General features: G+C 41.8%; 1 protein-coding gene across 1 annotated transcript in view; it reads left to right on the top strand.

Moving 5' to 3' along the window:
• sos2 (son of sevenless homolog 2 (Drosophila)) overlaps positions 1-21,866 on the top strand; it is a 43,692-nt gene extending 21,826 nt beyond the window's left edge. The window contains exons 7-23 of the mRNA XM_086275985.1: positions 648-758; positions 7,318-7,416; positions 9,802-9,929; positions 10,060-10,715; positions 10,798-10,879; positions 10,981-11,103; positions 12,497-12,609; positions 13,496-13,718; positions 13,817-13,936; positions 14,029-14,191; positions 15,005-15,122; positions 15,370-15,542; positions 15,630-15,746; positions 15,922-16,183; positions 16,379-16,423; positions 16,546-16,646; positions 18,816-21,866. Coding sequence (XP_086132111.1) covers positions 648-758; positions 7,318-7,416; positions 9,802-9,929; positions 10,060-10,715; positions 10,798-10,879; positions 10,981-11,103; positions 12,497-12,609; positions 13,496-13,718; positions 13,817-13,936; positions 14,029-14,191; positions 15,005-15,122; positions 15,370-15,542; positions 15,630-15,746; positions 15,922-16,183; positions 16,379-16,423; positions 16,546-16,646; positions 18,816-19,322 — 3,141 coding nt within the window. The 3' untranslated portion in view covers positions 19,323-21,866. The remainder of the gene's footprint in view (positions 1-647; positions 759-7,317; positions 7,417-9,801; positions 9,930-10,059; positions 10,716-10,797; positions 10,880-10,980; positions 11,104-12,496; positions 12,610-13,495; positions 13,719-13,816; positions 13,937-14,028; positions 14,192-15,004; positions 15,123-15,369; positions 15,543-15,629; positions 15,747-15,921; positions 16,184-16,378; positions 16,424-16,545; positions 16,647-18,815) is intronic.
• Positions 21,867-22,304: the final 438 nt, after the last annotated feature.

Raw genomic sequence — 22,304 nt, 5'->3', positions numbered from 1 at the left:
CCATATAAATAAAGAAAACGAAGCTTGGTTCCTAGCAAAAACTGCTTTCTCAGGAAAGCAACTTTCAAATCGGTTTCTTGAGAAAGAAACTTTTAAATTGTGTTCTTGAGAAAAGCAACTTGAAAGTTGGTTTACCACAACACTTCTGGTACCCATAGTGTTATGACTAAAGAAAAAAAGAAAAAGGAAAAAAAAAGAAAAAAAAGACGCCGCACACTAACACAAAAACAACATCCAGCCATTGTAAAATATGGTGGAGGTAGAATCAACATTCGGGCTGCTCTGTTACTTTAGGGCTTGTATATCTTGCAGTTGTTGATCAGAATAATGGATTCAAAAGGATATGAGGAATTTCTAAGGAGGACATTAGGACAGCAGTTTAGGAGACTGTTAACGGAAACACACACAAATAAACAACAAAATGGGTGAAAAGAAGGTTAATTACTGAGGATCTTTTCTAAGAACTAAGAACATTCCAATGAAACCCATCTGTTTGTGTAAAAACACTTATTACTGTAAGTCATTACTTGATTAACTACTTTGTGTAACTTGTGGTTATGATGGAGACGGCGCTGATGACTCAGATATGACACCGTCTTTCTGTGATGTTTTTCTTAAGACTTGTATTATTCTGCATGTGTGTGCAGGAGCAGGCCTTCGATCCCTACGAGACTTTGTCTCAAGACATCCTCGGCGGGGAATTTCATTCACATTTCAACAGCTTGATGGCACGACCAACAGTTGGCCTCTACTTCCAGGTAAGAGATTTCATAAGAGTTTGGAAAGGTGACGCTCGGGTCTCTACATTTGTTTGGTTTAAAAACATACTGTCAGATTTATACAACCTCACATCCACAATTCAAAAGATGGGCCCATTGGACTGTTTCATGAAAATATTTGCTCATTTTGAATTTAATGGAAGCCACATGAATCAAAAGCTGGGACGGGTGTGAAAAAGGGACGGAAATGTAATCGGTGCTGAAAAGAAAATTACATTTTGCAACTGGTAACAAGTGAATAAAACGATCTGGTATTAAAAAATAAATCTGCATTGACAAATCGTGGAACAACTTCAGAACAATGTGCCTCAAAATTTAAAATTTTTAAGTTTCTTTTGGGGGAAAACTTGGATGCTGTCTCTTCCTCACTAAAGCATTAGAAGAGCTTCTGACTTGACATCAGGGCTCAGTTCAAAAGGTGTCATCTCTGATAACATGTGGGGCGCATTAGTGATGATGGATTCGGCAGTTGGCACATCTGGAAAGGGGGCATAAGCCCTAAAAAGTATATACAAGTTTTAGAGCAACGTATGCTTCCGTATAGACATTATCTTTTTCAGGGAAGGCCTTTAATATTTCAGCAATGCCACATGCTAGAGCTACTGTAATGGCATAGCTTCATAGATAAGTCCAGGTGCTGGAATCCTCTACAGGCAGAAATGGGACAACGAGTCAAGCAGCTGCTCTCCTCAGTGCCCAGATGTTTACAGACTGTTGTTAAAAGCAGAGGGGATGCTACACAGTGGTAAACATGTGTAAACATTTTTTTTTAATATTCTACTGTTGGTTTATGAGATTTGCAAATCATTGCATTCTTTTATTTGCCATTTACAAAACGTCCTAACTTTTTGGAACTTGTGTTACAGTGTGCATTTGAGTTTTATTTACTTTGACTTTGTATTATCACTAGGTACGAGAATTAACGGTTACAGCTGTTATAACTGAGAATCAGTTCTTTCTGTCAGTGCCAAAAATAAACTTTACAGACTGAAAAATACTGTAAAATAAAAAAGGGAAAATCTGTATTTTATTTTTTTATTTTTTATTTTTTTATATGAAGGTGTAAGTAGGTCATTTTGAGTTTATACCCAGCAAACATTGTTTCATTATTTGTTCCTGTTCTGCTTTGAAGTCAACCTGCATGCCGGGTGGAATTCCTCTTAATATCGCCGAGTGCATGTCATGACATATCCAGCGTCCTGTGTACAGTTTATTCGCTGCTGCTGCATTGTTTTATTTGGACATTCCTCACAAGAATAGCATTGAATTATGCTCAGTGGGGTGCAGTTTGGCAGCCTTTGAAGATTAAATATTTTCTGGTGTTTTCTCAGGCCAAAGCCCAGTGAGGTGGAGTGCTCACATGATGCAGCATCAGAGCTCCAGAGTCACTGTAACACCACTTGCAGAATGAGACTGTTTTCTGTTCTTCTTTTTTAAGCTTTTCAAAACAAGTGTCTAATTTTGTTCTAGTCAAATTTCTGTTTGTTACGAATCATCTACCTTTAGGCTTCATTTGTATCTTGTTGGCAGTGAGGAAACCAAGTCTGGCTGAGTGAGTGCCCTGCAGCCTTGCCTGTACCTCATTTTGAGGCCTCGCTGTGTTTATTCGTGAACCGCTAGACTAACCACAGTTAGAGTGCTGGCACAGTCTTCTGATTATTCACACCTGGTGTTTATTTCCATATACTCATTGTATGAGAGTTCATACAATACAACTGTATTGTATGAATACAGCTTTATTTGTGCACCATATTGATAAGACTTTTTTTTTTTTTTAAAACAAAGAACTGTTTTGTTTCACAAGCTAAAGCAGCAGCACATAACTAAAAAGTGTCTTTGCTTGAGTGTATATATCGATTTATATATGTAAGAACGTATCAGTCAATTAATCAGTTCAGTCAACAGAAAATAGCAATTAAGATTCATAATCTAAGGGGTTCAGTTTCAGCTTCTCCATTAGAAGGAATCTTCTGAAATAGGTTCTCCAGGCTTCTTGAAGAAGCCCTTCTTTGGATGTTGGCTGTCAAGATGATCCCACGCTGTCCAGGCTCTGGGGTTGCAGTGATGGTGTGTTTGGGATCATTCGCATTGCTGAAAAACACAGATCACACTTTCTGGAAAGCATTGTGTGGTGTAGCAAAATCTGATGGTACGTTTCTCTGTCCTGCCCACCTCCATGTGTTTGTTATTCCATCATATTGCCACTTATTTTCAATCCAGTGGCCTCAGTAGAAGCCACCCTTCCTCTGAGACCATTTCTGATGAGGCTTCAGTGAACAGTAGATGAATCTCTCAGGTTCTTTATCAGGTCTTTTTTATTTTTTAATTAATTGTTTTTAAGGACATGACTTTCAGGTAGTGTTCATCTGCTGTAGATAGTGATGTTGACATCATGAGACGACTTCTCTTCTCTTTTTTTTTTTTTTTTTTTTTCTTCTCTCTAAATGACATCAGAAGCAGCAGTATGCGACATTACGTGATGGCAGAGCTTCAGTTCATCCTTTGTCATTTTTTTTTTTTTTTTTTTTTTTTTTTTTTTAAATAAATAGGAGGGGGAGAGAAAGAAAGAAAACCAAAGGGGAGAAGAGACGGTGAGAAGGGGGGGGGGGGAAGAGAGAGAAAAAAAAAAGAACTCCTGGGTCACCTGTATGGAGAAAAAAAAAAAAAACAAACAAAAAAAACAGAGGAGACAGCAAACAACAAAGAGCAACATAATAATAGAGAAAACAAAGCACCATCACAATAAACTAGCTAGTCATAGATATCAATATTTACTAAATAATAAACGATATTGTGCAGCACGCAAGATAGACAGCGCACAGTGTGCTTTGAGGCAGCAGCCAAGAAAGCTTTAGTCCGCGTCTGTGAATACCCATGTGTGCATACCTGTGTGGATCAGCATGCTTGCATTCCAAAGGTTTCTCCATGTAATGATCTGCTAGGGAGTGTGGGGGGGCCACAGCCCCGTCCTCCAGGGTGTGAAGCGGGTATGGAGGAGATCAAAACTCCAGACATCCAGAGGCCCCCAGAACACAAGAGACCATGGAAGACCAACAGAGGGGCAGCCGCGCCACTGTTCCAGTAAGAGCTGAGGAGAGTCCCAGATGAGGGCTCGCCCAGCAGCCGCGGAGCAGAAGTCAGGGGGAGTTGCAGTGACGCGCCCGTGAGCTCCGCCGGCCCCCAGCTGCGCCTGAGTGACCGAGCCCCAGGCCGAGAGGCCGGGGGCACCCCACCTCCAAAGGGGCCCGAGCGAGCCCCAGGCCCCAGGCCCCGACAAGCGGCCGCCAAGGAGTGAGCCGGTGTGTACCCGGACGCCCACCCCCAGACACAAAGAACCACCAACACACCGACACCTGAGGGAGTCCGCCACCGGCAGGGGAAGTGGTGGTGGGTGGAGATAGGTCTCCAAACCTTGGAGGGCCTGAGGTGTCCCCAGAGAGGTGGCGTCTGATACCCAACCTGACATATAGACACAGACATACAGGCACACACAGACACAAACATCCATTCCCACCCTCATGCTCTCATATGCACTCACTCCACACTCAACCAACGTGGAGACAGACATAAAGAGACGCTGTACACACAATCACACTCCCCAAGCGTACTCTACAAACCGGGTCTAGGTACCCTTGCCCCTGGAGGGGGGAATTGCACCCAGACCCAGGTGGTGTTACCCTTTTCCCTGCGGTGGGGAGAGGCAGACCACCCCGACTCCGCAGCAGCAGGGAGGCCCCACACCCCAGACCGCAGTCGGACGGCCAACTCCTCCTACTAGCCCTCCCGCTCCAGCAGGCCGCAGAGAATGGGGGTGGGAGAAGACTCCAAACCTCCCTCCACCCGCTCATTGTAGTGTTGATGCATATGTGTTCTAAGGTGCAATTAAAACCCAGGAGGGCATGGAGCTACCTGCCAAGGAGCAGCAGGTAAGCGCATAGTCCCTCCTGCTAGCCCTCAATGACTAAGTGTATTTAAAATTGAGAGGTGGGCAACGACGTCAGGGGTGAGGTATACACCCTGGTGGTAATTTGGACTCCGTGATTGTGCCCACCCCCAAGATCCTATATGTATGTGTAATGAGAGTGTGAATAATGTGAATGTCTAAGTTGTGGGATAACGACTTCTCTTCTCACCTTACTTGTCCAGTTTCTTCAAAATTTATAATGGCACACTGCCACAGCACTGTTTTCTGCTAATAGCTCTTTGGGAATCACATTGTTATTTGAGCAAAAATACTTTTTTTTTTTTTTTTTTGTCAAACTGTTAGAAACTGGAACAAATGATGTGTTTTTGTGATTGGCTCCTAGTAACAAATTACTTAAAGAATTCTCTGTTATGTGTATACACAACACTCTTTCATCCCTTGAGTTATGAGTTATCCCTTGAGCCTTTTTTGGGCTATTTGAATTATATCTCGGTGTTAAGCAGCTTAACAAAAATAAAAATCCTCTTTTTTTTAAAAAAAGAAAAAAAAAAGGTCAGGTACAAGAACTGGACTGAACGCAGGTGAAAATTCAGCCAATGTCCAAAGAAAGACTTTGAGAGACCTTCAGAAATCCTGGAGAACGATTCATAAAGACCCCTTTGGAAGCAAAATTTAAGGAAATGATACATGGCTGTGCCTTTTCGTTAACCCAGCAGCTAAGACATTCAGCTCTTACGGCATCTGATGGAAAGAGATCTTGCAAATCCACTTTGCTCGAGTGCACAATCGGAGATGTGTGTGCGTGCGCACGTGTACATGTATACATGTTGATCATCAGTTGTCCTAACGGGAGATGGTGTAATGGTGTTTCTCCACCAACCAGTTACTCATCTCATCTTCTTTCTACCTTCTTTATCCAGCACGCTCAGTTATGTGGACACCTGGATGAAATGGCACATGTTCCAGTCAAACCTGTGGCAGTGGCCACATTGGTTCTCCTCTTCAGCTTTTGTCTCAAAGCATGTGCTTCATCTTACTTTTTCCACCCTTCTTGACTTTCTGCCCCTCCTCTCTGTCAGACAGATGCGTCTGTCGAGCACTCAGCCCCTGCACTCTGCAGCGTCTGCTATTGTGGGTAAATTACATCGCCTTTTAAAAATAGAACAGCCAGCTACACTGCAGGACTTTTTTTTTTTTTTTTTTTCTCCTGGTGAAGAGGAGGGTCGGGGGCCAAAAGCAAAAATGATGCATATCCCTTTAGAGATGTATGATAAGTTTAAATTATGATTAGAAATGGAAATCCAGTTTTGTTTTCTTTAAAGACTCTTAAGATCAATAGTCTCACCAAGTTGTCGAATCTTCGCTGAAAGCATCTAGATCAGGGCTAGCATATTATTTATCTGTGAGGTTTCTGTTGTGTATGAAAATTCTTGTTTCACACTGGGTTTGTGATACCTGCATAGCTGCATTGCTTCAGTGGAAAGCAGGATCCTGTGGCATGTAAGCACCTTTTCCAGATTTCTGATGACATCAGATTTACAGAAGAAGTTACAAAATAGTCAGTAAATCATAAAGTCCATTTCTCTCTATTTTATATTTGTGTGATTGCACCCACTCTGGACAGAAATAAGTCAACTACATGCTCATGAATTGGGTGACAAACATGAATATAAATACACGGATTCCTTAGGTTCCCTGTAAGCGTTATATCTCAAAACTGATGAGTCTCAAAACGGTGACAAAAAGCACGTGTACACTTTGTGAATCTGCAGGATGCTGACGTATCAATAACATGATCTAAACTTGGATCATTGTTTCCTTGCTGTCCATCTGGGTGCATCAGGCAGCTGATGCCTTTCTCTAATGCACACGATCCCCCTTCCCCCAGACTTCTTCCCTGCATGCAGAGACTGTGGTCGCTGCAGAGGAGTCTGAGTACGAGCGTATTGATTCTGATTCGGCTATCTGGGGAACAGGAGCTTTAAAAGGATACTGTGACACCCCTCCCTTTCTGGTTACCTCTGCCTTACTTGATCAACTGCTTCTTGCTCCCCCTGGTCCCCCTGTACCCTCTCATTTGGGCTGATTTTACATTAACAGACTGGGATGTACCCATTTTATCTGTCTTTGCTGACCGACTGTACGTTTTGTACAATATTTTTAGTCAGGGCCGACATTTTAGTCTTTTTTTTTTTTTATGATCAATTTTTGTCATTCATTTATCATTTGAGTTGAATACAACCATACACTTGTACACTGGCTTATCCTGGAGGCACGAAAGGCGAGCTTTAGACAGGTCTAAACACATCCAGCAACAACTTATTTGGTGGTTTAGCTAACTGCAATATAAACACTCAACTTTCAGTTTCACTTTAAAATAACGTCTCTGTGACTTACATATGAATAAATGCATATCACATTTCTAAATGTTGTGGGTTTTTTTTTTTTTCTGGATAGGAAAATGTTTTTGTTTTGAAACAGATTTACTGAGTTAAATGCTGTTTAGGGGGAAAAAGACTTTTTGTATTGAGGTGGAAAATTTGCTGTTATGTTGGTTGGTCAAATCTGTTCATAGTGTTCTTATTATTCATTTTTCTCTTTCTGTTTCTGCAGTCAGTTACAGAAGGCTTTAAAGAAGCTGTGCAATATATCCTTCCCCAGCTGATGATGGTCCCAGTGTACCACTGTATGCACTACTTTGAGCTACTGCAGGTTTGTCCTAATGTTTACTTTTTTTTTTTTTTCCCCAAATTGACTGCCCATCACAACCCTGATTTATTGTTAATGATGCACACAATTGATGGATGTTGGGGTTTACAGATATGTGACCACTGACCACATGATATTATCATGTTTACTTTTTTTTTTTTTTTTTTTTTTTTTAATCGTCCTCACCATAGGCTTTCTGTAAATCATCCATTGACCCATTGACTGAGACCATTCCCAATATTGATTGATTATCATATTTCTGCAGGATGTTATAAAAACCCAAAATAAAACCTTTTTTTTTTTTTTTTTTTTTAAGTAAACTTGAATTTTTTCTATGGAAGCAAGCGAGAATCCTGTGACACATAGTGATGAATTTGAAGATATACAAGTCTTTCTGAGGAAGGCCAAAGGTATTTTGAAGTTGGGCGCACAGCTTATGTATGTAGTTTTTATCAAACAGGCCTGCTATTATTATTTTGATACCTCTTCTGTGCTAGGATCCAAATACAACCAAATTCATGGCAGGGAGAAAATCTCTATTGTTGAAAGCAGTGTAATGTAGGTAAACAAATTCTTCCTCAAATACAGTTGTTTATATCTTGCCAGCTTTTCATTGTATTTTGAAGAATTGGCTTGTCTTTTGTTTTTGTGCGAGATTTATTTTTGCATGTCTCCTACTAAATCAAAGGGATTACATCCCAATTTTGCAAAAGGAGTTCCATCACCTTTAAGATAATAGTAAAGCCTCTTCATCTTTATTAGACTTATTCTACCCATCCATGAAATTGGCGGATTCATCCATCTTGCAAGGTCTTTATTTATTTCTTTTTGTACTGTGGTCAAATTGTGTCTCAAGAGGTACCTAACATTAGGCTTTATATCGATCCCTAGATATAAAAATCCCAAGTCAGACCAGGAGAAAGGGGAAATGGATGGATATGAAGTTTTGCTATCAAAACCAACTGGCATTGCTCTTGCTTTATCAAAATTAATATTATAGCCAGGGAGAGATCCTTAATTTTGACATCAACATGGGAGTAGATTTTTTTTTTCCAATTTTGAGATGAAGAGAAGCATATCATCGGCTTGCAAAACTATTGTAGGGAACTGAATCTATTTAAAGTCCTTTTATACTATGATACGGTCTGCTTGTCAGTTATATCTCTCCAGTGCATATTCTGAAGCGCTAGAGCCATTAAAAAGGACACAGGCGCTAGGTAAAAGATGGATAAGTTTGACAAAATTACAAAGCCTTCTCCAAGTCCAAACTTTCCTAAGACCTCAAATAAATAAAATAGGAAATAATACGCCCCTGCAGCTTATTAACTATAGAATACTGCATAATATGAAGTAATTTTAACGTTTCTAAGTGGTGTTTTGTTTGCATTTTTGACACGTGACAACCATGACGACAGTGTAGGGTTTGGTGAATAAAGCCTCGGTCATATGGGGAAAAAAGATTAGTTTCCTGAAAGTTTGGAGAGTGGTTGCTGGAGGTTAATGGCAGTCACTAGGAAATCGATTGCTAAAGACTCAAATTAACCTAGAGGCTGCTGATCTCTTGGCAACTACCAGTCATAGTATAGTATTCCCCATCCAGCTGGCAAAAGCCTTGTTGCTTTGGTCACAATCAGGTCTAGTTGCCTGCAAACACTCGTCCGCCCCTCTTCGAGTGCTAGTGAAATGGTAATAAGTGTGACACAAACCACAAATTCAGACCTTTTTGCTTTAAATTAAAAAATTTTTTCAGTTCAGTTTTATTTAAGTGGCACAAAATCGGAACAACAGCTGCCTCACAGTGCTTTTATTGTAAGGACCATACAATAATACAAAGAAAACGCCAACCATCAAACGACTCTCTGATCAAACACTTGGCGACAGTGGGAAGGAAAAACCTCCTTTTCATATTGAGAAACCTCTGGCAGAACCAGGCTCAGGGCAGGGTAGCCATTTGCCGCCACCTGTTGGCGTTATGGAAGGAAAAGGCAACAAAAGACACACTTATCACATCCAACACGGTACATAACTTTTGAGCAATGTTCACATGGTGTCACGAGAGAAAGCTCTCTGTCCTGTGGCACCATCATCATGCCAGAGTGATGTAATAACTGAGCCTGATGCTCCAGGAAAACGCAGCCGTTAGATTGAGATTGCCCAACAATTAATATGAGATGTAACACATCAAATACTATTTTAATTGCATTTAACACAGGCTTTCTGTAGGACTTTAAAATAATGTAATCAACTCCATTAAGTGTCCCAGTAAGCCATTCATACATCATATGAACAAGCCTTTGGTGCCATTATCAGCTACACCTGCACTTTGTCTTTTTAAAGCTGAAGACGTTGATATTATGTAATCGTGAATATTTCTGATACGTTTTACAGCAACTTCAAGAGCGCAGTGAAGACCTAGACGACAGAGAATGTCTGAAACAGGCGCTTACAGCTCTGCTTAACCTTCAATCTAGCATGGAGCGAATTTATGCCAAACACCAGCCTCGACGTAAACCTGGGTACGTCTACTTACTATTAATAAGCAATAAAGACTTATGTTTGTCTACTTATATTTCAGTGGTTCAGCATTTAAAAACTTGTGCACTGAGCTTTGGGGTTTTCTGACCAAACTTTATTCCTCCCTCACAGTGAGCCAATGTATCGTCTGTATAGCAGGCAGATTCGTAGCAAACAGCTAGCCATCAAACGCATGAACGAGATCCAGAAAAGCATCGACGGCTGGGAGGGAAAAGACATCGGTCAGTGCTGCAGCGAGTTCATCTTGGAGGGCCCGCTTATACGTGCAGGTGCTAAACACGAGAGACACAACTTCCTTTTTGATGGCCTGATGATCAGCTGTAAGGCCAATCAGAGTTCACGGCTCCCGGGAGCGGGTAGCGGGGCGGAGTTCCGTCTGAAAGAGAAGTTTGTTCTGAGGAAGGTCAGCATTACGGACCGCGAGGACTCGCCAGAGCTGCGGAACGCCTTTGAACTGGTAGCCAAAGATGATACCCGTGCCGTATTCTGTGCTCGTACAGCAGAGGAGAAGGAAGCGTGGATGGCAGCGCTGGTGACTCTGCAATACCGGTCTACTTTAGATCGCATGTTGGACACTGAGCTGCAGCAAGAGGAGCAGGCACAGCCTCTAAGACTGCCCTCTCCAGAGGTGTACCGTTTTGCGGTGCAGGACTCTGAGGAGAATATAGTGTTTGAGGACAAAGTGCAGAGCAAAACAGGAATCCCCATCATTAAAGCCGGCACAGTGGACAAGCTCATAGAGAGGCTCACATACCATATGTATGCTGGTAAGCTGCTGCATAAGCTTCGCTAGTGGCAATGAATATTTTAATTTCCTTTATGTTTATCATCTGTTTGATCTTTTTCTAGATCCCAATTTCGTTCGCACATTTCTTACCACATACCGATCATTCTGCAAGCCACACGAGTTTCTCACCCTGCTGATAGACAGGTTCAGTCTTTTCCGTGACTACAGTAATTCTTTTGCTATAATTCGTGATTTTGCACAACTGTAACTGACGTCAGGGTACACCTGATCATTTCTTTTCTCAGGCTTACGATTCCTGATCCAGAACCAACAGATGAAGACAGACAGATACTGATGACCAATGATCATCCGATGGTAGCCCAGCTCCAAAGGTTCCGAAAGGAATACGTACAGCCGGTCCAACTCAGGTGAAGAATTTGCTCATGTGCAAGTTAATTGTGTATTTGAGTGAAAGTAGAAAGACGGGGAACACTAACAGTGAAAGAAATAATATACTGTTCAAAAGTCTTGAGTCAATACTCATTTTAAACACTGAAATACTGTATGTAAGGCAAAAAGTAGCGTTTTTGGTTTGTTTTGTTATTTTTAACCCCTCGGCCGTAAAAGGCTGATCTGGTATTGTCGTCACCCCGCCGGGCACATGGGAGGGCAGGCGATGTGGACGCCTGAGTTTGTGAATGCGATAACTTGAGAACAAGGCAACATATGAGCTTCAAATTGACCCCATAAGGGTATGTACTAAAAATCTCAGATGAGTTTGAAGCTCAGTGACCTCAACCTCAAGAACGAGGTCAAAGGTCAAGTTTTCTGAAAATCTTGTGAATGCCATGACACACGAAGGAAGTCATCTACGACTTTCAAATTGACACCCTAGGTCTATCTCCTAATAATCTCAGATGGTTTTTAATGTTAGTGGCCTCGATGTAAAGGTCAAAGGTCAGAAGTCAAATGTTTTGAAAATCTTGTGAATGCAGTCAAGGTTTGGCAATGGCAAGGGACATCGTAAGATGAACTTCATGTTTGGGTCATTTTAAATTCAAGTGCTATGTGTTTTACTAAGCTCCAAAACACAACTTTGAGTTTAATACACAGCTGGACAACCTGCATTTTTAGATAAACATCACTCAAATTTGTAGAAAGCTTATTCTACTTGTTATTTAAGTGCTTTCTTGTGTCTGTCGCCCTGTTAAGGCAAAAATGTTCTCACCATGTCACAGAATTACTTTTGTATTTGACTGTGTATCCTTATAAGGAGCAGCAGAGTCTGACCTAATCTTGTAAGTCCCCTTTTAAAAAAGAGGGAGCTCCTTAGTGTCAAACATGCTCCTGTAAATTCTGTGAATGTTAGTCACAGAAACGATGACAAAACGAGTGGACCTTATAAACTAGGTAAAGTCCTGTACTGCTATTATATTACATTCTGAGGAAGAGTTTAAAATCTTTGAAGTGTCTGTCTTAAACAAAGCCTTCAGGATGTTTTAGAGTGTACATGCAGGACAAAAGTATGTGTGGTCTGTTGTTCAGTAAGCACTTAAATGTGGTCAGACTGTGTATTTTAACACTGGCACTTCAGAAGGTGTCCCTCTTTCGACGTTTGCTTTTCCCTTTTAAGGCATGTCTCTGTGAACTACTTGGCAATCTTATGTATTTCTTTGACATACCAAATATAATTGTTAATGTCAACAAACGGTAGAAATATCTTCCCTTGTAGATGTACTTTGCAAACTGTATGCATATTGTCCTAATAAACCTGTGAAGCTCTAATAATAAATTAACTCAACTACCTTTTTCACCTCGCAGGGTTCTCAATGTTTTCCGTCAGTGGGTTGAACATCATTTCTACGACTTTGAGAACGACGCAGAGCTTAGAAGTCGACTAGAAGAATACTTCACCACCAAAATTCAACTGCGAGGTCAGTCACAAACACAAACGGCTGCTTCCATAAATAAACATTTGACACAACATGGGAAAAGCCGTCCTACAGCTGAACTTTGCAATATTTCCAGCGTTTATCTATCAAAGCTACGTCCAAAAGGGTGTTTATTGAGCCACCTCTGATGCGTAAATTGCAAATAAACAGCAAGCAATGTTATTTTATCTAAATCCTCGTGTGCCATATATTGGTACGTCAAAATCATACGGCGACCATATACGACAAGGTTCGATATCGTGTCCTGGGTTCGATTGCAACCCATGGCTCTTCCCCTGCTCTCTCTACCCTTTTTGCTGTCTGAAACATGTTCACTGTCCAATCAAAGAAGGCAAAAATGCCCCCAAAAATAATGTTTCAAAAAATCTAATTGCTGTTCATAACTTCTTGTCCTAAGTTGAGGTATATTTTGGTAACATCTAACTTTGAATATGATATTCTGAAATTATGTCCCCCTGTTAAATTATCTCGTCACCTCTTGCATTTTTAGTTATTTTTGTGTGTGTATAAAAATATTAACCTATATCCATGTGCAGGAAAAGAAAGGGTTCAGACACTATATATTGCAGCTATAAATAATTTGTCTGTACGGGATCATTATCAGGCAAATTGCTGCCTTTGCTGACTTTCTTTTCTTGTCTTCTGACTTAAAATATAGTCTTTTTGTTTGCCTTAAAAAGACCACATCACTACTGTGATGATTGATTTGATGATTTGTCCAACTACTGTCTGTTTGGATCTGAGCAAAGCCTCACTGGGCTTCTTGATGTAGTCTCTAGTGTAGTTTTACCTGTGAAACATGAGTACAGTGACACACCAGTGGTTAATGGATGATTTTTTTTTTTATGTATTTATTTATTTATTTCAGGTAAGTCCATGAGAAAGTGGGTGGAGTCCATCAATAAGATCATCAGGAGAAAGATGCAGCCTCAGACAAACGGCGTCAGTCCCAGCATCACATTTGAGAGCTCGCCTCCTTCCATCGAGTGGCACATCTGCAGAAGCGGCCAACTGGAGTTGTTTGACCTCATGACCCTTCACCCCATAGAGATTGCACGTCAGCTGACACTGATAGAGTCTGAGCTGTACAGGTCAGTCACTCATAGCCATAGAAGTGGAAGGTTGAAGTCAGAAAATGCGTGTAGCAATCGGCTTCTTTACATAGAGAAATAAAATTCTGCTTCCACAGAGCTGTTCGGCCCTCCGAGCTGGTCGGCAGCGTCTGGACCAAAGAGGACAAAGAGAAGCACTCTCCAAACTTGCTCCGCATGATTCGCCACACTACCAACCTTACTCTGTGGTTTGAGAAGTGAGTCACTTTGCTTATAAGAAAATTCACCGTTAATTTTTCAGGTCCCGTTTCCTCTAACGATGTTTCGTGGATGTGTTTGCGTGTTTCAGGTGTATTGTGGAGACAATGAACCTGGAAGAGAGGGTGGCGGTGTTCACACGGGTCATAGAGATTCTGCAGGTTTTCCAGGAGCTCAATAACTTCAACGGTGTGCTGGAGGTGCTCAGTGCTATCAACTCTGTTGCAGTCTACAGACTTGATCACACCTATGAGGTGAGTGAGATATGAGGAGAAAAACAGGACTACACAAATTAAAGCAGAAGTCGTTTGCTTCAGAGGAGCCAGACCTTTTCCTTTTTCTAGTGGTCTTAAGTGAAAATGAGTGAAAGCCTGGGGAATCGTTCAAGGGATGAACCAGTGCTATGTCAGCACATTGTGGACAACTTAGCATAAAAATGCTAAAAATGACAAAGTTTGACAAGGATAAAATAGTGTTTTGCTCCAACAAAATGATTTCCAAACAGATATCAGCCAATAACTCGGCATATCTTGGCATCTCAGTACTGTGTACTTCCAAAAAAACAAAATGTATAGGGACCTGAACAAGTGGAGAAAGAGAGAAGAAAAGCATCTGCTGCTGCTGCTGCTGCTGTATGCTAAATTACACCAGAACTGGACTGAGAATCAGTAGCAGCAGCTCTGTTGGAGTGATGAATCCATCTTTGACTTGTTTGGTTGAAATCAGAGGTCAAGAAAGTAACAACAGTGTCTGCAGCCAGCCTTTAAAACACAGTGGAGGAGAACTTGACTAAGAAATATTGATGTTCTAGCTTGTTAAAAACTCTGTTTGCCTTTATACACAGTCTTTCCAGGTGTTCGCATGTGTTTCAATAAATTCCTTTGCCTTTTTTTTCTAATAGCAAAGTAGGAAAAACAAAAATGAGGGAGGGCTCAAGGCCTCTGCACATTTCTGTGTTTGTGTGTCTACATGCAATGTTTGGCGTTGATTTTGAAACTGGCATTTACGCTGTAAGGCTGAGGTGGTGATCAGACTGCAGTCTGAACTCTTCTCCCTCACCTTTGCAGGCAGTACCAGAGAGGAAAAGGAAGATCCTGGAAGAGGCAGCAGAACTGAGCAAGGACCATTTTAAGAAATACTTGGCTAAACTCAAGTCGATAAACCCACCCTGTGTGCCTTTCTTTGGTAAGTCTTCTACAGTCTTCTGACTGTGCTAGTGAAGGATGGCAGGACAAAAAAAATGTTGACTTAAAGTAGTTGTGTCTGGATCCTGGCTGTGCTGTGAGTCACCATTATTTATCAGAAAACAATTCAATCTCTTGTTTGTCCTGGGAGTTGTTTTTATAATAGTAAATTGACTTAACAAGTGAGAAAGTACTGAACAAATAAACACTTCAAGCTCTACTCACATTTTTTGTTTTTTGGTCCTCAGGTATCTATTTAACCAACATACTGAAGACGGAGGAAGGCAACCCAGACTTCCTGAAACGCCACGGGAAGGATCTGATCAACTTCAGCAAGAGGAGGAAAGTGGCGGAAATCACAGGAGAGATCCAGCAGTATCAGAACCAGCCCTACTGTCTGAAAGTGGAGCCCGAGATGAGGGTGAGCACTCGCCTTTCCAGAATTGTCTTTGAGCTTGTCTTAACTGTGCCCAGTACCTGAGTTCTGACTAATGATTGTGTTGCACAGAAATTTTTCGAGAACCTGAACCCGATGGGTAACCTGAGCGAGAAGGAGTTTACTGACTACCTGTTCAGAAAGTCTCTGGAAATAGAGCCTCGGAATTGCAGGCAGCCTCCTCGATTTGTGAGTATTTATAATTTAGTGAAGTTTTTACTGCTCTTATACAAGTTCCAGTTCAGTTGCGGATTGGAAAGGGCAGGTTGGATTATTTAAATTGGATCTCAGTAAGTTCAATCAATATAAGATCAATCCCATCCTGAGAAATGTGTTATCTCTTGATTCTCCTCTCTCATTGCAGCCCAGGAAGACCGTGTACAGTCTGAAATCCCCGGGTATCCGCCCCGTGCGAACATCTACCTCTGGCACCCTAAAGGGCCACCCTGTCCCCCTGGAGAGGGACCCCCCACACAAGATCACCTTCCGGAGTATCAATGAGAACGATTCGGAGTCGCTGGTTTCGGTGCCCACCTCTCCGAACACGCCCACTCCCCCACAGTCGGCCACTCCTGACTTTAACTCAGTTTTCACAGAGCACGACCAGCTCAGCAACTCCTACGGCGGTGAGTGTGAGGCCGATGCTTGATCCATGGTTTACAAAGAAAAGCGTGCAGCTAGTCCAAGTATTGCAGATCCAAGTTAAATTATATACTATGCCCCTACATTCTCCGATAGTAGAGTTTAGGTTTCAGGTTAATAAATGTTTCTAATTCCTTCTGCCACATGTGACCTTAATCTTCTGTGTTTGAATTTCACAGGTAGTAGCAACTCCATATTTGCTCCAGTTCTCCTGTTTACTGGAAGTGAGTGTGAAGTTTATTTTGATTGCTCCCGATTGTAGTTCTGCACAATTCTGCCAATATAAAAGTAGCCGAGCATGTCAGCTTTTTCATCCGTTTTAATCCGTGTTTTCCGTTTTCCTCAGAGTTACAGTCTGCGTCATGTGGTAGCCTCCACCACCTTGGAGAGGAGCTAAAGCCACCACCTCTGCCGCCTCGAAGGAAAGACACCATGTCGGACACTAAAGTAAGAGCAGTGCGCCGTTTCTGCATCATTATGAGTTTTGCAAAGACTTACCTCAATTCTCTGAAGTCAAGATGATTTAAAGTTGAAGACTTGGAGTCATTTTAAGAGTTTGTTTTGGCATTTAAGATCACTTTAATGGTCACGGGTGTATAAAATCGAGCACCTAGGCATGCTTCTGCAAACATTTGTGAATGGGTGGATTAAGAATAAAATGTCACTGTACATATGTATGCAAAGCTAGACGAGTGAATATTTTTAGCAGTGCTTTTCCTTCCCAATTTGAGCTCATTCCTTGCTCCAAACTCATCACCAACATATTTAAAGCCTAGCACTGTTTTCGGCTTCACATTCACACGCTCGCACTCTGATGGATGCGTCGGGGGCAACTCGACGGTAAAATCCGTCACAAAGGGGTATATGCTGCTACACTGAAAACCTAACTGCAGTCGCTTTTGTTTGTAATCAGACTGCTGCAGTCACCTGTAGTTTGCACTGGTAAAATACCCACCAAGTGGTTGATGCTGGGAAGAGAGTAAAAGTTACACTTTTTAAAATGTGTTGGTGTCAGAACAGCTTTTACTTTGAAGGAGACTGTTTGGAGAGTAAAACGATGCGTATTTGCGCACAACTCGGCATCTTCCACTCAAACCATGGGCAAGCACGGCAATCAGTTAGGCAATGCCAAGGTTTTTGGTCCAGCACCCTCTATCATCAGCTTCACTCCACAACCACTTGCAGCTGGTGGTTACCAGATGGATGCTAACCGGCTCTGAGGCCTCAGGGAAAGGACTGTAATAGGGCTGCTCAATTAATCGAATTTTAATCACGATTACGATCTGGGCTTTCAACGATCATTAAAAATGACTGAGCCGATTATTAGCCCCTCCCTCATTTATCCGCGACACCTTAAAGGCCGTCTGTGAAAATATTGTCAGGCATAAACCGGTCCGTGGCGCAAAAAAGGGTGGAGACCGCTGATTAAGAGGACCCGAGGGAAGCTCGGAAAGCTAAGCAGAAGTTATTTGGAGAGTGACTGCCGTTGGTTGAAAAGAGAGTTTAAAAAAAAAAAAAACTTCAGTGGTGTTGCACACTATTTTATATTATTTTTTTTAAAGTCATTGTTAACCCTTTAAAGCCGGTCAGAGCAGCACGCTCCGTTTTGCGTAACTATTTTTAAATCCCTGTAGAACCTGAACCGTGTAAGCTAGCGCAATAATTTGTTTTGCATATGAAACCGGAGGAGTTGTACTTACATCTGATGCCATCAGCTTGTCCTCGGTCACGGTTTCCTTCCACATATAGCTTTGCAAAAATTGCATAAAAAGTGCTTGCAGGAACAAAAACATAATATTCCAGAAACACGCTTTGCCGTTCCTATCAGCTGTTCGTAACACTTCCCACAGTGAAATGATGCACATGCTGTTTTCTTTGCAAATTTGCATCATAGGATTGTTTTTTTTGTTTTTCCTGCAGTATATAAAAATTGCTGTATCTCCAAAATAAAACTATGAAGACACTCAAAATAAATTTCCTGTTGTTGTAAACTATTTTTTTGCAACTTTATTGTATTTAAAGTTTTGAGGGATAAACCTCTTAAATTTCTCCAAGTAGAAATATATGTAAACAAAACAAAAGCGATTTTCAATTTTTTTGTAGTTTATTGCACTTTTTTGCAATTTATGTAATTACTATGGACTTAATGCATACATATTATTAAAATATGGGCTATAACAGTTGTATTGATGTATAGCAACTTGAAATGCTCCCACAAATGGCACTACAACATGTAAAAAAAATATATATATAAGCTCTGGTGGACTTGGTTCTATGGTAGATCTTAAAGGGTTAAATAAATATCGTCAAATAATCGTGATCTCAATTTCAGTGAAAATAATCGTGATTATCATTTTTGCCATAATCGAGCAGCCCTAGACTGTAATGCTTACATTGTACATTAACTGAGCTGGAAAAAACAAATCCAGATTTTTACCAGCTTTTTCCACATAGTAACTTTGTAAGAAAATAACTTCACATGGCATGAATGCTTTCTGATATCTCTGAAGCCCCCTTGTGGGGATGTAGAGCGCTGTGTTAGGAATCACTGATGTGCAATAAACAGGGCAGCATGTGTAGTAAGTCTGACACACCTCTTATGTGTTTATGTCTCAGCTGAGCTCCAGGTCCGACAGCCCTCCTGCCATCCCTCCCCGGGTGCCGCCTCCTCTGCACAGGAACCAGCCTCGACCCCCAGTCTACAACGGCCCTCCCACCGATGGCCCCTTGCCCAGCCCTCCACCTCCACCACCACCCCGCGACCCCATCCCAGACACGCCTCCCCCGGTGCCCCAGCGACCCCCGGAGATCTTCATCAACTACCCTGTCAACCAGCCTTCGCCCGTGGGCCGATATACCTGGGATTACGGCAGCTCGCCCAGTTCCCCAAACACGCCACCCAGCACACCGTCCCCTCGCATTGCCAGGCGGGGCTGCTCTCTCAGCGCCAGCCAGAATAGCCTCTGCCCTCTCTCTATTCCCACCTCCGCTCCACCTGTCCCCCCTCGCTACAACTCCAGCCCACACCTCCCTAAACTCCCACCAAAGACATACAAAAGGGAGCTGCTACAGGCGCCAGTACAAAGCCTCTCGCTGGTGGAGAACACCGACAGCAGCCACTGAGCCAACTTTTCCTTCACCACCACCGAAAGGCAAACTTCAAACTTGCTCCTTCAAACTACAACACAGATGACTCAAAGCTACTGATCTGAAAGAAAAACACTGCTCAACATACAAACTCCACCAACCCCCGCTGTGCCTCTCAGGGGGATCGGTAGCTCCACCTCCATCGTTAAAACCCGCCGTGCCAATGAGAAACCCACACCGGCGTGCCAGCTATTAAACACCAAGGAGTGTTTGTCGGCTTGGAGCGTTACCTCCTGCTCCTGATGATAAAAGTTCTCATGTCTCACACACTTCGCTTACCCCACAGCCCCACATCTCCGTCACCAGTCGGGATGGCGGAGAGGAGGGGAGAATGTGGGGACCTTGGATTTTGTAGCTTCAACTGTCGTGCTTTTGTTTTCTTTTGGGCATTGACGTGATTTGGAGTCTTGCAGCTCACAGATGTAGCTCACTCACAGTGGCTGTAAGCAGCAAATGTTTTCATTGATTTGTTTTTCCTAACTGAAAGCAAACAGTTGCCAAAGTCTTATTTTTATGCAGGGGGATAAGGGATTTTTGTTTTTGTTTTAAATAAATGTGACATTAGCAGAAACACCAAGGAGGTGACACTGAATCCCCTTCCCCCCTCACACCTTGTATCTCAGCTGAACACTGTGACTGTAAGAACATGAGTCAAACTTTTTTTCTTTCTTTTTGAAGACGGGCCTCTCCACAGCCACAAAACGTTGCCTTTAAAAATAAATAAATCAAACAGCGTTGACCTCTGACCCCAGGCTCCAGTTCTCTCAGCGCAGTCTTGAAAACGAGAGCTGAGAACACTCCATTTGCACATCAGTTTTGGGCAAAGTCAGCAGGTTTTGATTGGACTTACTAAATAAATAAAACATCCGTCTGCGCTGCACGACGGAGGGAAGTCTGCCACGATATCAAACAGCACCTCCAGGTCGAAGTCGAGGACTCCGACATGTCCTCCTGCTCTTCAAAAGCCGATGTCTTAACCGAATCCCTTAAGGATGCGCGCTGCTGTCTGACACTGTGCTCCTCTCCAGAAGCCACCCTCATGGCCAACTCTTCTTCTTTGGTATTAAAACTTAGCACTGGAAGCACGCATCCTCCCACCAAAGCTGGGTCTGCCGGTGGCTGCTCCAAAGACCTAAAAACAACCACCAATCCATGAAAAAGGAACTTTTTAACCCAGCTTCTTCTTCTTTCTCTTTATTTTTTTTTCTTTAATTTGCTTGAAACATTTTGTTTCCCTTTGAAAGACTGAAATAATCCTCGCATCATGCTCAAAATGTGCCTTTTATTTTGTTTTCTACTTCACGGAAATAAGTAAACGGTGTCTAAAATGCTAAAAAAAAAAAAATAAAAATAAAGTTGCCTATGTAATGTTTAGAACAAAGCTATACACTATGAAATTGTACATGTTTGTGGATACTGTGTGTGTATATATAACATGTATACACTAACTAAATAATTTGTATAAAGTGACAAGGGGTTTTTTCTGTTGTATTGTACGCTCATCCACATCTGTTCAGTCATATATTGCCTAATAATCCACTGCTGCCACAGTCGGATAAAAAAGAAAAAACTCAGACGCAGGTCAACGTCACTAACTTACTCACAGACAATCTCCAGTTTATTAACTAAGGAAAGCCATTATTTCTTCCCTGCCCCTTAGGTGTTTCAAAGCAATGAAATTACAGTTCAGTATGCCAAGCACTTAACGCGACCTTCACTTTGTACATCCTACTAATTGCCTTTTTTTTTCCCCTCCTCCAAGACTTTTTAATAGTTACATTCATTAAACAGAGGTTGGAATTGTTTTAAAGTTCCAGTTGAATACATGCAGACGTAAATTCAACTGCAAGTATGGGAGCATAGTGAATAATTAGAATTTTTATTTCCTTTTTTCCTTGTTTTTTCTCCTGAGAAACACACTTTGTGCACTTTAGGCTGTACTGTTGAAGAGCCACAGTTGTTATAGGTCATGTTTGTAAACACAGTGGTCCTATGCAACTGTTAAACCTGCTTTCTACGTGGATCAGGGCAGAACAAACACACGTCTACCGCCTCGCTTTTATCCCCCATGCTGGGTCTGACATGTTCGACCGCCGTGAGCAGAATTGCTTAAAAAAAAAAAAAAAGCCTCACTCGTGCCCTTTTAACTCTTTGCTTTTGCGCTGAAAGTACAGAGCCCCTCTATTCCTCGTGCTTGATGGCAGTGGATAATTCAGTTTTTGATCCAACTAGGGATGAAAGGCGTGCGTAGGAGCATTTCTATAAAGAGTAGAAGTGACTGCATTTGACTGTTTCTGCCCATGTTTTTGTCCCAAGTTTCCCATATCAGGATTGTTGGGGTTCATTTCAGAAGATTTTTTTTTTTTTTTTCCTTTTTAAACCCTCAACAGAACCTTTTTGGTGGCAATGTAACAGCTTGATCCAGCATTTGGTTTATTTGATGGTATGTGGCCTTTTAACTGCTTTGTATTAATGGTCTTGATGAGATTAATAAATCACCCAGTCTTATTTTGTACTGAACTACTCCTTTCTCTTCATTTTGTTCCCTTATATGTAGACAGTGGAAATGAGGCAAATTGTTACTCTGAAACTGCATCTGTGAGCAGACCAGCAGCAGAGACCCCATCAAAAGATCAATACGTCACTGTCGCATCAGCGATAGAGAAGCTGCTTCATCACTGAGTTGCCCAACTCGTGCAGTGCCCATTCAGAGAGTGTAACTCGTGCTTTTTCTGTAGTTAGAATTCACATCACATGCAGGTCAAGTTAAGAGGATACTGGCCACTTTATTAGTTACAGGGCTGTTACAGTTGTAGGGCTGCATCTATCGACTATTTCAGTAATCAAGTAACTGGATAAGAAATACTTTGGTCTTATTAGTGAGCAATGATAACTATTGAAGAGGGGAAAAAACATTAAAATTTTAAAAACATCGCTTTCCATTTTTAACTCCATACA

This window comes from Aulonocara sp. 'chitande type north' Nkhata Bay, linkage group LG19 (genome assembly GCF_057382095.1).
Source record: "Aulonocara sp. 'chitande type north' Nkhata Bay isolate Kocher_YH1m ecotype deep benthic linkage group LG19, A_spYH_male_GT1.1, whole genome shotgun sequence".
NCBI classification, from domain to species: Eukaryota; Metazoa; Chordata; class Actinopteri; order Cichliformes; family Cichlidae; genus Aulonocara; species Aulonocara sp. 'chitande type north' Nkhata Bay.
The sequence above is the reverse complement of the archived record's forward strand: the minus strand, read 5'-3'. Positions and strand labels throughout refer to the sequence as shown.